The sequence below is a fragment of the Carassius auratus genome, unplaced genomic scaffold (assembly GCF_003368295.1).
Source record: "Carassius auratus strain Wakin unplaced genomic scaffold, ASM336829v1 scaf_tig00001591, whole genome shotgun sequence".
NCBI classification, from domain to species: domain Eukaryota; kingdom Metazoa; phylum Chordata; class Actinopteri; order Cypriniformes; family Cyprinidae; genus Carassius; species Carassius auratus.
Window position 1 is genome coordinate 223486 of NW_020523372.1, and position 15341 is coordinate 238826.

Sequence of the window (15341 nt, forward strand, 5' to 3'; positions counted from 1 at the left end):
AAATAAATAAACAAAGATTTTACTTCTGGTTCGTTTTCTGTTTTTAACAATAGTCAATGTGCTGAAATGGCAGGCAATGGTAGCATGGTGCTACGGTTTAGGGTTCCTATAAAGTGAATCTATGAAAGGGAACTTCTTATGTATGTAACCCTTGGCAAAATGTTTACCTTGCATGCACTGTAAATTGATTTGGAAAAAAAAATATTTGAAAAAGGCAGAAATGTAACTGGAGAATAACAATGTTTTTTACTCATTAACTTCCCCTCTTAGCTTGTGTAGAGGTTTGCAGCTTGTAAACACCCAACAACAGGTTTTGAAAGTACTGTAAACTCAAAATATAATAAATACTATATTTTGGTTTGTTGTTATGAGTGCCCTATACACCAAGGTAATTTAAAGAATATCTTTATTTTTTTCTGCACAAGACATGACATTTTCTTTTTCTTTCTTTTTTTCATTTCTTACCATTTACTTAGTTGATATTAAAATACAGTAACTGTGTTCATTTCCTTACTATTACAGCACACACAGTGAAATAAGAACGGCAGTATGAGGTTATCTTAGGGTCTGCATTACATTGTCTGTTTGCTCAAAAGATGCTCAGATGTCTTTCGCTCATTCAGGGAGGTGTGGATCAAAGCATGTCCTCTCAGACACTGGGAGTTAGCTGATGTGATCTGTTGGAACATTTAACAGTTTGAGACCTTGCAGTTATCTAAAACACAACATGAACTAAGAAAACTTGTGAATGAGAGACTAATCTCAAATCTGTCATCTAACCTGATGGCATTTTTCATCTGACATGGCTACATCTGTTTTCTAGTGCTATCAGATTTTACTACTATGTCATATCTATCAAATGTCTACCCCTGTCAGTGGTGGACAACTTAAGTATTTTTATTTTGTTACTGTACTATGTAAGTATTTTTTTCAGGTACAGTATCTGTACATTGCTGGAGTATTTTTATTTTGAGACACTGTTAATTCACTACATTCCAAATCATAATATGGTACTTTTTACTCCACTAAATTTTAGAAAAACATGTTCTTCCTTGTTATTTTGAACTGGACAAATCATCAAGCACTACTACATGTGAAAGAGCTGTCATGTGAGTACATGCGAATTAAGTATTTGCGCAATTGATGGCGTGAAAAGTTACTAATACCGATTTTTTGCATTTATTATCTTAAATGAAAATCATATTTAGGTTCATGAAGTGTCCACTGTTTGCAAACTAAAACTACAAATGATGTAAAAATAGTATGTAAGCATAATATGTTTTCTTAAAAAATGCTTACACTGCCCAGTGTGACCTCTGTTTTTAAAATGTATATTTATATTTGGGAAAGCATATTTAGTTTTTCCTCATTTCTATATACTGTAAGATATATTTTGTTATTTTGACTTGTTTCACAATTGAATTATCAGTAATTATTAGTAGTAATCCACATACAAGTTTTTTTAACAGGACGATAGTATAAAATAAATAAATAAATAAACATTAATTAATCAGTACTTTTAATACTTAAATCTGTTAAAAATCATGTACTTTTGTATTTTTACCCAAGTAAAATTGAAAAAGAGTTCTTAATACATTTACTGAAGTATACATTTTATTGTCACTACTGTCACAAATGAAATTATATTAGCTTAGATGCCTTTCAGAAAAGATGGTATCCATGTAAAAGATAGCCTACCTCTGTCTACACCTTGGTGTTTAGATGAAAAAGTGAAAAACAAGTACCAACTATACTGCAAGGCACACACTGACCACTGCTTGCACCATCTTGATCTTAGGATGTATGTTATGTGTTTAATGTATTTAGTGTTCCTGTAGCTCAACTGGTAGAGCACTGCTTTAACAAGCAAGCAAGCGCAAGGTTGGGGGTTCGATTCCCCGGGAACACATGATATGTAAAAATTGATAGCCTGAATGCACTGTAAGTCGCTTTGGATAAAAGCGTCTGCTAAATGCGTAAATTTAATTTAATTTAATTTAATTTTTATGTATGGACCCAATAGACCAGGGGTGTCCAAATCCTGGTCCTGGAAGGCAAACGTCCTGCAAGTTAGCTCATGCTTGTGAATTATTAATTCTAGCGTGTATTCACAAACCTTTCATATTCGGTAATTGGTTCTAGCATCAAAAGCCCTCCAGGATTGCAATGCATGAAATACAGACTGAAGAGCAGGTCAAAATACAACTGCTGATAGGGCATGATAGTAAACTAAAGTACCTGCAAAGATTTCCAATCAGGATTTAGACTGTATCAAAGGGACTGCTCTCATCAGAGTTACATCTGATCTTAGCACTGTATTTGTTACTATCGACCACAAAATTCTTTTATACTGTGAAAAATGCCATACAAATAAAAATGACTTGAAATTGACAATAAAATTATTATTTGAATATTAGATAAACTGTTGCCCATAGTTTACCTTGACTAACACATAATCTCCAGGTGTAATGGGGACCATCTGAGGTTTCTTTTGCTGAGCAGGCAAACCTGTTTTAGGAAAAACCACTTTCATATTTCCATCATTTCGACCACAAAGTTCCTCAGAAGATCTTTTACTTTCCTGTAAAATATCAAGAAAGAATTCTGTAATATCTGTTCAGCATTTCCCTATGTCCAAGTAACCCTATACGCGGTGAAGAAAATTTGGCAAAACATCTTGAGGTTTTCTGTTATACTCACTCCTTCTACCAACACCAGCTGTGTGCTGCCAATAAGAGCCATGTTGACTTTAGCTGCCTCTTCTCTAAAAACAGAGATGAGTTCCTCTAGACGGCGCTGTTTTACGGGTGTAGGAACGTCATCTTGCAACCGGTGATATGCATGAGTTTTCTAGAGAGAGATAAGCACGGAAAAAAAAAACATACTAATTTTAATAAATGCCTCCATATGTTAGAATACCTCTTTCTATCCCAGTTTTTAATTATTAGATACAGTTTGCTTTGGATTATGGGTTTAGGTACCATTATTTTGTACTAACAGATATAATTAAGTTGTTTATTAGTAAAAAAGAAAAAAAAAAAAAAACATACAATAATACCATACCATAATAAAACCCCAAGAGACTAACATCATCATGCTGGTTATATCATCAACATATTCACACACGAAAAAAAAAATGTAATTCTTTCAAATGAAAGCTGAATAACTAAGCTTTCCATTGATATATAGTTGGTTAGGATAGGACAATATTTGGACATGATACAACTATTGAATATATGAAATCTAAGGGTACAAAAAACAACTTTAAAGTTTTCCAAATTAGTTCTTATGAATGCATATTTCTAATCAAAAATTAAGTTTTGATATATTTAGGGTAGGAAATTTGCTAAATGTCTTCATGGACATGATCTTTACTTAATATTCTAATGATTTTGGCATAAAATAAAAATCAATCATTTTGACCCATACAATGTAATTTTGCCTATTGCTACAATTATATCCCAAGCGACTAAAAACTGGTTTTGTGGTCCAGGGTCATAAATGGTTGATGAATCTGGCAGGACAAGCAACAATTAGATCAGACCTTCCTCATGCTGTAGGCGAAGAGAAAGCCCACATTATAGCCAACCTCCCTGACAAGGGAAAGGGTCTGCTGATGGTCTTCTTCAGTCTCTCCACAGAATCCTGTGATGAAATCACTGCTCAGACTGACTCCTGAAACAGGATTTATCAGGGACAGAGAGGAACATCATAAACCACTGCACTTCATTTAATTCACATTATATCATATGAAAACATGTCTAAACTAGTTTGATTCAGTTTTCGAACTGAAGTAAAAAAAAAAAAAAAAAAAGAAAGTGGACAAAAGGCCTCTAACACTAGCTTGCTCTATTATTTTTCTATTCTATCTGCTTTCTTTTAATTTATTATGTAGGGGATAATATACATCCAGCTGGTTGTTATCGCAGAATAACCCCCTCCGCTTTGCATCAGGGTCCTGTATCACCCTGCCGGGGGTTATTCTGCGATTACAACCAACTGAACAATCTTCGCAAATTGGCAGCAGGTGCGTTTGCATAAAATGAGAGAGCAAGTACACAATACCAGGATGACATAATTAAATAACTGTACACAATTTTGAATGATAAAAAATGAATATGATTAAAAATATTTTATTAATTAAGCGACTGGATACACCTTTAAAATTAAAGGGTTTAAAGTTTTAAAATTAAAGATCTAAGCCTCAAGCATCGACAAAAGATCGCTGTTTTTCAATGGAAAGCTTATAAAGACTATTTGTGTAAGCAGTACCCATCAAAACATGAATAATGGAAACGCAGTACATACCAGATTCATCGTAATAACGAGTCATAAACACATCCACAGCTGTAAATCCCGGTTTAGTTAGAAAGGTAAGGGTCCATTGAATGACATCTCATGGAGCACATTTAGTCCAATGAAGATATAACATTGTAATATGGATCATAATTCCTTTGTTTACATTTCAGTTCTTCAGCGACAGAACTCTTTGTGTCCGTTATGGAATAACTCGCACTAAGAAACTGCATCTTGGTAGTAAAAAACGGCATGGTTTTGCAGCGTACAGTGTCACAAAAGAATGAGCCAATCCACCGGGGAAAAAGGGAATAAAAGATAGGCGAAAGATAGTATATTTGAATTCTGGCACTCTCTCATGATGGCTCGTGACGCGCTCTGACGCACCTGTCAGCTGATGGAGGCAGAACTTATAGCGATCGCCTTTTTCTTTGTTTGTTTTATTTTTTCAACAGTTTTTATACATGTGAGAGTGTGTTTTATGTTGAATGTGAATGTATCTGCATGATTACCATCTGTTTGAGTGCAAATCAGCCCGCTATTGCTGTATGATCACGGCTATCAAAGTGAACGAATGTATAGAGAGAGTGGATTATTTACTTTATGGCGCATTTGTGTTATTACCATCTGTATAAGTGGCCATCAGCACATCAGCACTTATTTGCATCGTAATTCATTGTAAATTTTGCATTTCTAGAAATCTCAGGATTTTCTGTAATTGGCATACAAAGTTAAATCTTTTTTTATTATTATTATTGTTCTTATTTTTCTTACTCAAATTATTCTTATTGTATTTTTCTAGTGCTCAAATAAATCACTTATATGATGTCTAAATTTCTGTCTAGTGTTTTATAATTAAAAAAAAAAAACTATGGAGTGGTATGTTTACTGACTAAATAGTTTGTAGAAAAATTAAATCTAAAATTAGAACATAGAAGTAGAAGCCTTCAATACAGTTGGTAAATATTTTTTTATATATATAATTGGGGGATGTAGACATAGTCTCATAAAAATATCTCATTTTTCAATAGTCTCATTTTTCATGATATCTTATTTAGATTTGAAATAGAAACTCATGAGACATGTGACTTTCAAACCATTGCCTTTCTATATTGCTCCAGGACTGATTACATGGATTGTATATCAAATAAAAAAAAAATATTTAAGTGTGGTAAAAAAATCTTTTATATTTTTAAATTAATATTTTTGAGCATTATCAAATCTGGTTGATAAAAAGTAAAGCCCAAAGGGTCTTCTTTCCAAAGACACCAAAATTATGTTTGTAAGACACTGAAGTAGGAAACTTTTACAATTATAAGTTAGTTAGAGCACTTTCAGCATTGAATCACATAATGGGGGGTCAGGTTAACAGGTTAAGATATTTTAGATTTAGTCCGAGAGCTTTCTGACCCTCCATTGAAAATGTATGTTATACTGTCCATGTCCAGAAAGGTAATAAAAACATCATCAAAGTTGTGCATGTGACATCAAAGAATACATTTTGCCCACATTTAGGGCTTTTTTTATTCGTGAACGCACTCACAAGAGACCTGAAAGAGAAGACAATGCTGAATAAAGTCGTAATTTTGTATTATTTTTGGACCAAAATGTATTTTCAATGCTTCAACAAATTCTAACTGACCCTATGATGACATAGGCACTACTTTGATGATGTTTTTATTACCATCCTGGACATGGACAGTATACCGTACATACATTTTCAATGGAGGGTCAGAAAGCAGAAAGAAAAACATGAGGGAAACATGACATAATTTTCATTTTTGGGTGAACTAACCCTTTAAGAGTAATTCTAGTGAACATCTTAACTCCAAAAATTTTTTGAATACTACATCTGGTTAAAATAAATAAATCAATCAATAAATATTTGTCTTACAAGAATAAAAAAGTCAGTTTGAATCCTCTACTGCCAATTTACTCAAACATTGTAAAATAGATTTGTCATTATATATACTTATTTGACAAATTATTTGAAATCAAAGATAGAAAGTACCTCCGAACATGTTCGACAGACAATACAAAATAATTCCTTACATTAAAGTCAGTTTTGTTAGTAGTTTTGTCTCAGTACTAATAATCAGTGATTGATTATCAAATAGCATATTTTATAATGACAGCATACCTGGAATTATTTCACGAATATTTTCCACAAGATCAAGATAAGCCTCTCGGGTGTAACTGAAAAAGAAAAAAAGACAGATTGAAGGAAATTAAATTACACAGTAATCCACAAACTCTTGGAGTTCAATAAATATGCTATAAAAAGATAGTTCATTGCAGCAAATAAGGTATGTCATAACCAGATAGGGCTGGTTTTTCAAAACTGACATTGAATTCTTGTATTAATATATATTTATTATTATTGCATTCACATCATGCCCCATGAGTTCAGTTATACATAAAAAATTAATAAAAAAAAGAATGGTTGTATAAATAATCAGCATTTCGGACACTGGTATTTCTCAGGATGCTTTTATGAGGCGCAAGAGAGAGTGTTGTAAGAGTGTTGTGGGAAACAAGACGGTGCATCAGTCATAGATATATATACATAAATGTCTCATTAGCGACCGTTTCTATGGGCCGCTATCATAGACTGTATAAAAACATGCATCACTCCCGGATAAATGAAAATGGGCAAAGAGGTGGGAGCTGGTTCCCGAAACCACGCTAACCTAGCCTGACGGTGGTGACATCAGCAGCAATCCAACCATCACTCAAGTGGCCTCGCCCTTAATTATGCAGAACTTTAAGGCTTAATATAATTTATATAATCTTTTTTTTTTTATAAAAAAATAAATAAACTAAATAATAAATTGTGATTATACTATTATATTTAAAAATAAAAATAGAGTATTAAATTCATTTTTTTTTATAGTAAACTTCAACATAAAATGCTTATATTTACTTATTCTGTCTTTGTTTCTTTTTCTTTCATAATGTTCAACCTTAAAATCAGCAGGCTTTTTTTTTTGGCGGATTGCCAGAAAGGAAGTTAGTACATGCGATTTCAGGTTTAACACTACCGATTAAAGAGAATCAGTGAATGAAATGTCACAGTTTTGCATTGTGCTTTGAAAACGGCAGCGTGTAGCCTAGATTTATGCTTTCAATTAGAATCTTATACAGTACAGTTTGTCGATCTAAAATGGTAATTGTGCATTAACATCTGTCATCCATGTGTAGAGTCTGGAACAATCAGACACACAATTTTGTTTGTTATATTTAACAAATACTCTAACATCCCAACAAACAAGCTATGAGGGTCTATGGAAACGTGGCATTAGATCCTAAGAGGAGGATGAGCTAGAGTTCTTTTGGACTCCTAAGCACGTGCCGGGCCTTCGGCCTTGACTTTACATTCACCAAAGATCCTAGGACCTCAGGTGATGTCTCACTTAGCTCTTTTAAACTTGCCACTGGGAAAAAACTCCAAATCACCACTGAGTCAGAACATCTTTGGAATTCATCACTCTTCAAACCCAGAAGAAGGTGATCACCAAGCTACGAAACGTTACCTGATTCTGATGCAGAAAAGCTAGTTCATGCATTCATGACCTCTAGGCTGGACTACTGTAATGCACTTCTAGGTGGTTGTCCTGCATCTTCAATAAACAAGCTACAGATGCAAACTACCAAAATGCAGCAGCTAGAGTCCTTACCAGGTCAAGAAAATATGATCATATTACCCCTATTTAACAGTCTCTGCACTGGCTACCTATTAAGTTCTGTATCAGTTACAAATAATCATAACTTACCTATAAGGCCCTAAATGGTTTAGCTCCTGTGTACCTAACAAGCCTTCTACCACGGTACAATCCATCATGCTCCATAAGGTCACAAAACGCTGGACTTTTGGTAGTTCCTAGGATAGCAAAGTCCCCTAAAGGAGGTAGAGCTTTTTCACATTTGGCTCCAAAACTCTGGAATAGCCTTCCTGATAATGTTCGGGTTCAGACACACTCTCTCTGTTTAAATCTAGATTAAAAACACATCTCTTTCGCCAAGCATTCGAATAATGTATCTCTTAAATTGTGACTGCAGTTGCATCTGATTAAATGGGCATTCTTATTCTTTAGCTTGGGTTAAACAAATTAATTTTACTTTGTAGGAACAGCAGCTATGCTAATGATGTCTCTGTTTGTTTCTATGTTTTGCCACGGGTAACTAGTTTTGCCACTTGGTAACTAGGATTTACACAAGCTCCAGTCTGGATCCAGGGCATCTGAGAAGAGATGATGCTGACCCTCAGAGGACCTCAGATGATGCTAACCCTGAATCAACAAACAGAACTAACAAATATTGCTACGAGTGTGACTGCATCATATAATAATTGCTGTTAATAATGTTCATCATCTGGCTGACTATGTCTTATATTAATTTTTTTGAAAAATCCTGTCATACGCGCACAGACTGACAGTCACCACTTATAAGCTACTATTAAATATTGTAGAAACTTAATTTTCTGTAAAGTTGCTTGGAATGATTTGTATTGTAAAAAGCGTTATACAAATAAACTTGAAATGAAACTAAAACTTGAATTGATCACGACTCCTAAGCCAACAAACCTTCTAACCATCAAGACTTTCATCCAAGACTGCATCCTGACGGTCATTCCAGGGTTAGGCAATGCAAGTATCGTACATTTAACTAAACAAAACAGAGGTTTAATATAAGCTATAGACCCCGTTATAAACGGCAATTATGGTAAACTGACTCTTTTCATAGCTTCATTCTCTGGTTTTCCTGATGGTATCATCCAACAAATCTCATTTGCCCTTTCCCCTGTATGAGTGATTCTATGTTTGTTTGTTTGCTAGACTAGTTTGTGTTAAGTGTTTAGTTAATAAGACCCTTGTGCACAAATTACATGAGTTTCTGATTGTGCCTTGCACATTAATTGTCCCTTTATGATTTGATCCTTGCTACATGATCTAAGGCATTATTAGGCTACTGTAAGAAGGTTGTTTTCTGTGGCCATGACAATATCCTTTCTTAGAGTTTATTTGAAATTACACTGAATGTTCGATGGATGAACAGATTAGTTGATGGCAATTTAATTCTGCTACAGTAACTACTGGCAGCTCATACAAATAATTGTAATTAATCAATTAATTGTAATTATTTATATACATTTGATTTTTATAGCATTAATAGCACAATAAAATGATTTGTTCGTCTGCAGGGCGGACAGTGTTAATCGTTTATGGACTCTTAGTAAAATTATTTCTCTGGCCACGAAAAATTTATTTACTACTAATACATTGCTCCCAGAGCATGTAACAAAACCAGAACATTAAAGTGACCTTGTCCTGTGAGCAGCAAACACAGACAACCAAGTGTGAATACATATGGATGTTTATTAAACTACACTACAGGACAACATGCAACATCTGACTAAACACAAACATACACACATTAAACATAGATGCCAACACAAGGAAGGCATGGATAGAGAGCGAGAGCGAGAGCGAGAGAGAGAGAGAGAGAGAGAGAGCGAGTGCAAGAGTGAGTGCACACACTGCAGAGAGAGAGAGCGCGCACTGCAGAGAGAGAGAGAGAGCGCGAGAGCGAGCGCACGCACTGCAGAGAGAGAGCGAGAGAGAGAGAGAACGCGAGAAAGTGGAGGATCATGGCAGTACTTACTCATAAACTAAGTCACAACCTGTTAGGAACCATCAATGAATCTCATCACCTTAATTAAAAGGGGTCAAAGACTAGAAGTGCATCTAAATAGTTAACAAGCGGTTACTAGAATTGGTTCTGGTGTTGCCGAGTAAAGTGTCCAGGTGCATGTATAATGTGTAGATTCCTGTTGAATCCTGTTAAAAGTAAAACCTTCTTCATTTCATCCATGGGTTGACTGCTTCGAAAGTAAATCAACAAAGTTTCTGAAAACTGCCAGAAGATCGGACTCCCCCAGAAGGGGAGTCGTGAGTTTTCCAAGGTGATGGGTGTGTTAACGGAACCGCAAGTTAAGAGAAGCCCACTTTTTGGGTGTGGAAGAGGTTTTATCTGGTTTCTCTTTAACACCCCTTTTGGTTGGACTGACCTGTAACAAGGCATATAGTTTAAGCGGGAAAGTGTTTCTTTGTCCCAGTGACACCTCATTTGCATGTTTGATTGGCGTGATTAACTGGTAACCCAAACTATGGTACAAACAGTATGCATTTTACGATCACATAGTGTACATAATTGTTTGAGGTATAAAAAGCAGATCATTTTTATACCAAGGACGAAACATCTTAAAGCAGAGATACACTCATATACCTGAATATAAGCATTGAGAGTCTAACTAATATAAATAAAGAATTGTAACTAGGCTACTACAATAGTGAAACATACAAACAATACATGCATACACCAGATACATTTGTAACTGATTAATTATAGTCTAAATGAATAAAAGTGTGTGTGTATGTGTGTTGTGTATTGCGAGAATGTGAGTGCTCAGCCAGACCCCTTTGGTGTCTGGCATCGAGGGCTATCTAGTTATCTAGGAATGTGTTTGAAGTCTGATGGGGAGACCTGTTCAGTATCTTCCAGATAATGGGGGTAAACATTGCCATAAAGCACTCATAAAAATGTATACCATGGGGCCAGATTCTGTAATTTATATGCAAATAATAATAATAATAATAATAATAATAATAATAATAATAATAATTCCTTACATTTATATAGCGCTTTTCTAGGCCCTCAAAGTGCTTTACATTGTCAGGGGGTATCTCCTCATCCACCACCAGTGCGCAGCATCCACCTGGATGATGCGATGGCAGCCATATTGCGCCAGAACGCTCACCACACACCAGCTTATTGGTGGAGAGGAGACAGACTGATGAAGCCAATCAGCGGATATGGGGATTGTTAGGAGGACATGATGATCAGAGACCAATGTGCAAATTTAGCCAGGACGCTGAGGTCACACCTAAACTCTTTTTTTAAAAATCCTGGGATTTTTAATGACAGAGTCTCCCGTTTGGAGCCGGCCAGTCTATGAATTACAGTTTTAGTCACTTCTGTGTTGGTTTCATGAGAGAGTTGCCGCTTAGCCACAATACGTAAGCCCCCCACCATATTGTGGTCAACTTGATGTCATTGACCATAGTAACCACTGAATATTTGAAAGATGACACAATCCTGCACGGAATTGCTCAAAGGCTCTGTGAGAATCTACAGTATGGTGAATGACGTCAAGTTGACCGTTCCAAGATGGCGGCCGCATCTACGTGCCTGGTCAAATGGGGCGTCTATACATTTCTATGGCATCAATGACTGACGCTATGAAACATCCTCCTCATCCTCCTGGTTTGATCTCATAGAAAGACAACAGTAACTCAAATAACCATTTGTTACAACTGAGGTACAGTAGGTATGTAAGTTATCAAACAAGCGCATCAAAGCACATTTTCGCGAATAGCCGTCAGTTTTGCCTTACCGATGTGTTACATTTGACGGCTGCAGTAGGGGGAAATTAAAGAAAAACACTGTAGTTAAAATATTTAATATTCACAGATGAAAGTTTATTACTTGAAGTTATGTCATTTCTTAGAACGAATTTTTATCTAAGCTGCAAAGAATTACACCATACTTTGATTTGACACATTTAATAGGTGTGCAGTATTATTTATATAATATGAATTATGTGTTATATTTTTCTAAAGAAATTGTGGTTTACTTTACATCAGAGCATTAAAAGTGGTAGCCTATTTTAGTGAGCTAGGCTACATGGATTTATATGCAAAATATCAATATTCTCACATATAAGGCCTACATTAAAAAATTCATTTAATAAAACAACATGCATTTTTGACACACACTACTTTGTTATTCATTACCTGTCCTTTATTTTGACATAACTTCTTGGGGAAAAGATATTTGTCTGTACACTGATTAAGAAATTATTGTGTGTTTTATAAATTATTTGCTTTATTTTAGTAAATTGTGAGGCACTGTTAGCCTGGTAATACCAAACTCTGCTACTTCACTTTGCTTCAAAGACAGAGTCTGGAAGGGCATAATTGACAAGAATTGTCTTTTTTCGTGGGGGTTGCTTGTCTGAAGTTTAAAATCATTGGTTACCCTTAAAGCTGCGGTAGGGAACTTTTGACGCTCTAGCGGTTAATAAACAGAACTGCTTGCGTCTTGCGGAAGAACATCGTAGCCGGAACTACTTCTCTCTGTTTATGTCTATGAAGAATCACAAAGGTACTGTGTTACTCCGCCGCTGTATCCACGAAGCAATCTAAAATAGTCAGAATATAAACACTTATTATAGGTGCACCCTAGTGATTCAGGACAAGCCAAAAACACGGTTTGGAAAATGGATTCATGGTGTGCTCGCTTATTATATACATTTTTTCTACATTTTGAACACAAACAAAGTTACGGACTGCAGCTCTGATTGGTTATTTTTTACCGGGAGCGATGGAGTTTCCGCAAATGGCAATAGGACACTGGGAGGAGCCAGAGGAGCTTGATTTTTTTTTCACAGATTATCTGTCTCATATTCTACTGTCAGGACATAATGGCAGGTTTAATAAATATGTAAAAAATATTTTTTTTTACAAAAGTTCCCTACAGCACCTTTAAGCCAATCACATACATTTGGTTATGACACGTGTTATTCGCTGGCTCAGCCGCCTCGAACTTCCACTGTAAACACAGGAATGATGTGAAAAATAAAACACTTGAGCGAAAGAAATACCGGAGTGAACATGGCAGTTCACAATTACAATTATCGCCTTGCCGGACTTTGGCCTCCCCAGTTTCTCACAGACGCTCAGTTACAGTTGATAAATTTTACTTTTCCCAAAACCTGTCGGGACTCAGGGGTAGGGCCACAACTTCACCTCCGTTCAAAATGTGAAACAAACATACTTTTTTAGGCTTCTGTTGGCAAATGCCGGGAATATTCTCCACAACAGAGCGAATAGCATCCCATGTCTCTGTGTCCGTTTTTCGATTTCTAAACTACAGTCCTAAACTTGGCGCTCAGCATCTATGTCACGGTTCTCAGCCCACCCTCTGTTCGTTGATTAGCCGGCTATTTTGGAGCCAAAGGAAAACTGGGAGATAGCTCGCTATCTCAGACCGGGTACAGAAGCGAACTGAAATTGAGCGGAAGTACGAAGTCTGACGCAGTCAGGCTAAGGCACTGTATAATTTCATTCCCAAATTTTACGCCTAATTAAAACAAAAAAACGAATAAATTAAACCTGCACGATTTAGCTAAATCATTGAAACTCTAAAGAATGGACAGATTAATAAAACAACCTCATGTTTAAACTCAAGTTCCCTCGTTATAATCAACAAAATGCACACAATGTAAAAAAAGAGCATTAATTGATAACCAGTGATTTTAAAGGGAGCTTTCTTTACATAGAATTTAATAATAATAAATAAATAATTAAATTGCATTTAAATGCAGGTGTATATCATATTCCTTAAAACATCAGAGTGCAAGACTTGCGCGGCGCATGATGCTGAGTGCATGCGCAGCATTTATTATTTGTCTACATATTTTATCTTCATTACATATCTTGTTTGGTTTTATTTTGGATAATTGCATGTAAAAAAATTATTTACTTTGTAATGCATATGCAAAATGTGAATTATATTCATATTCAAGTATTAATGCGCGTGCATGACAGGGAGGCGCCCTCTGGATCACTTTAATTTTTTCCTGATAATGAAATAACTTAAAATTGGGGTTTCTCACATACATGAGAAAATATATCTACAGACCTGTTAAATACCCTCTAGACATCTCTGTTAAAGTTTTTAAAGCATTTTATACGCGTTTGAATAAATTCTGCTTTCAGAACGGACTTTAATGGAGAGATCAATGGTGTAGTGGGGGCCATACGCAAGTATATGCCATTTGCTTACTTTTTTCCCAAGGCCATTTGCATATTACAACTTCTAAGGTTAAAAATATGCGTATACCCTCGTTATACCCACTTGTTTTGTTGCTTCGTAAGCCCGTCATCTACTTTCATATAGTCTATATAGCTTCCCCTTCAATGGTGTACCATACAGTTTAGTGAAACTCTTGATTCTTTGTTGCAATTGGCACATTATCACTTCTGTCATTCTACCTTTCCAAGCCCATCATCTACTGAATGCGCGTGTCTGCTGCAGTGAGAGAGCTCCACTCAAATGCCATCAGGAGCACATTTCTTGACCGGTCGAGTTGTGGGTCGATCGCCGAAACAAGGGAGACCTCCCCCACATTAGGCACTGTTTTGAAATTACACAAAACTGCCAAAAGCAAATACTGCAAAAAGTGTGAAGCGGCGTAAGAGCAGTCTCCCGCACAGCGCTGCATTTGCGCCACAATGTAAGGTGATAAACAGCCCAAGTAGCTTCATCCATTCAGATGTGACACAGAATTATTGTTATAGTCGTGTCGTGTGATATATGAGAACATTAAAGGTTCTGTAGTGATGCTGGCTGAAAACACCCACGATAATGTAAACTGCATAAAGAGCTTGTCATTTCAGCACCATAGTAATTTACCATGGTTTTACTTATAGTGAACACCATCTTACTAATAGGCCTACTAATTATAAGCAAGAACTTCTATCTATAGATGTTTAGTTCTATTCTAATTATTTTTAATAGAAGTAAAATGTTAATTCTGTAAGAGCCCTATTAAATATAAATGTCAGTGTCTTTTATAAATTAGGTGTGTATTATTTACAAATGATAAAGTTCTTAAAGGATAATCACCCAAAAATGTAAATAACCATTAACTCAACATCATGTCATTCCAAACCTGTATGAATTTCTTTCTTCTGTGGAACATAAAAAAGAAGATAATTTGAGAAATTCAAGACATTTTTGTCCATACAGAAGAAATCAAAGGTATAAGCAAAATGGTTTGGCAACTTCTACAAAATATCTTATTTTTTGTTCCACAGAAGAAACTAAGTCATACAGGTTTGCAATCACTTGAGGGTGAGGAAAGGATGACAAAATCCATTAGAAGTAGGCCTAATTGTTTGGCATTCTAGCTCAAATCGTTG

The 15341-nt window shown here is 35.6% G+C and overlaps 1 protein-coding gene across 1 annotated transcript in view; it reads right to left on the bottom strand.

Moving 5' to 3' along the window:
• Positions 1-55: 55 nt before the first annotated feature.
• The window catches only part of cdk5rap1 (CDK5 regulatory subunit associated protein 1), a 42770-nt gene continuing 27484 nt past the window's right edge, over positions 56-15341 (bottom strand). The window contains exons 9-13 of the mRNA XM_026242363.1: positions 6437-6492; positions 3545-3675; positions 2701-2850; positions 2441-2581; positions 56-677 (exon numbers count right to left, since the gene is read on the bottom strand). Coding sequence (XP_026098148.1) covers positions 573-677; positions 2441-2581; positions 2701-2850; positions 3545-3675; positions 6437-6492 — 583 coding nt within the window. The 3' untranslated portion in view covers positions 56-572. The remainder of the gene's footprint in view (positions 678-2440; positions 2582-2700; positions 2851-3544; positions 3676-6436; positions 6493-15341) is intronic.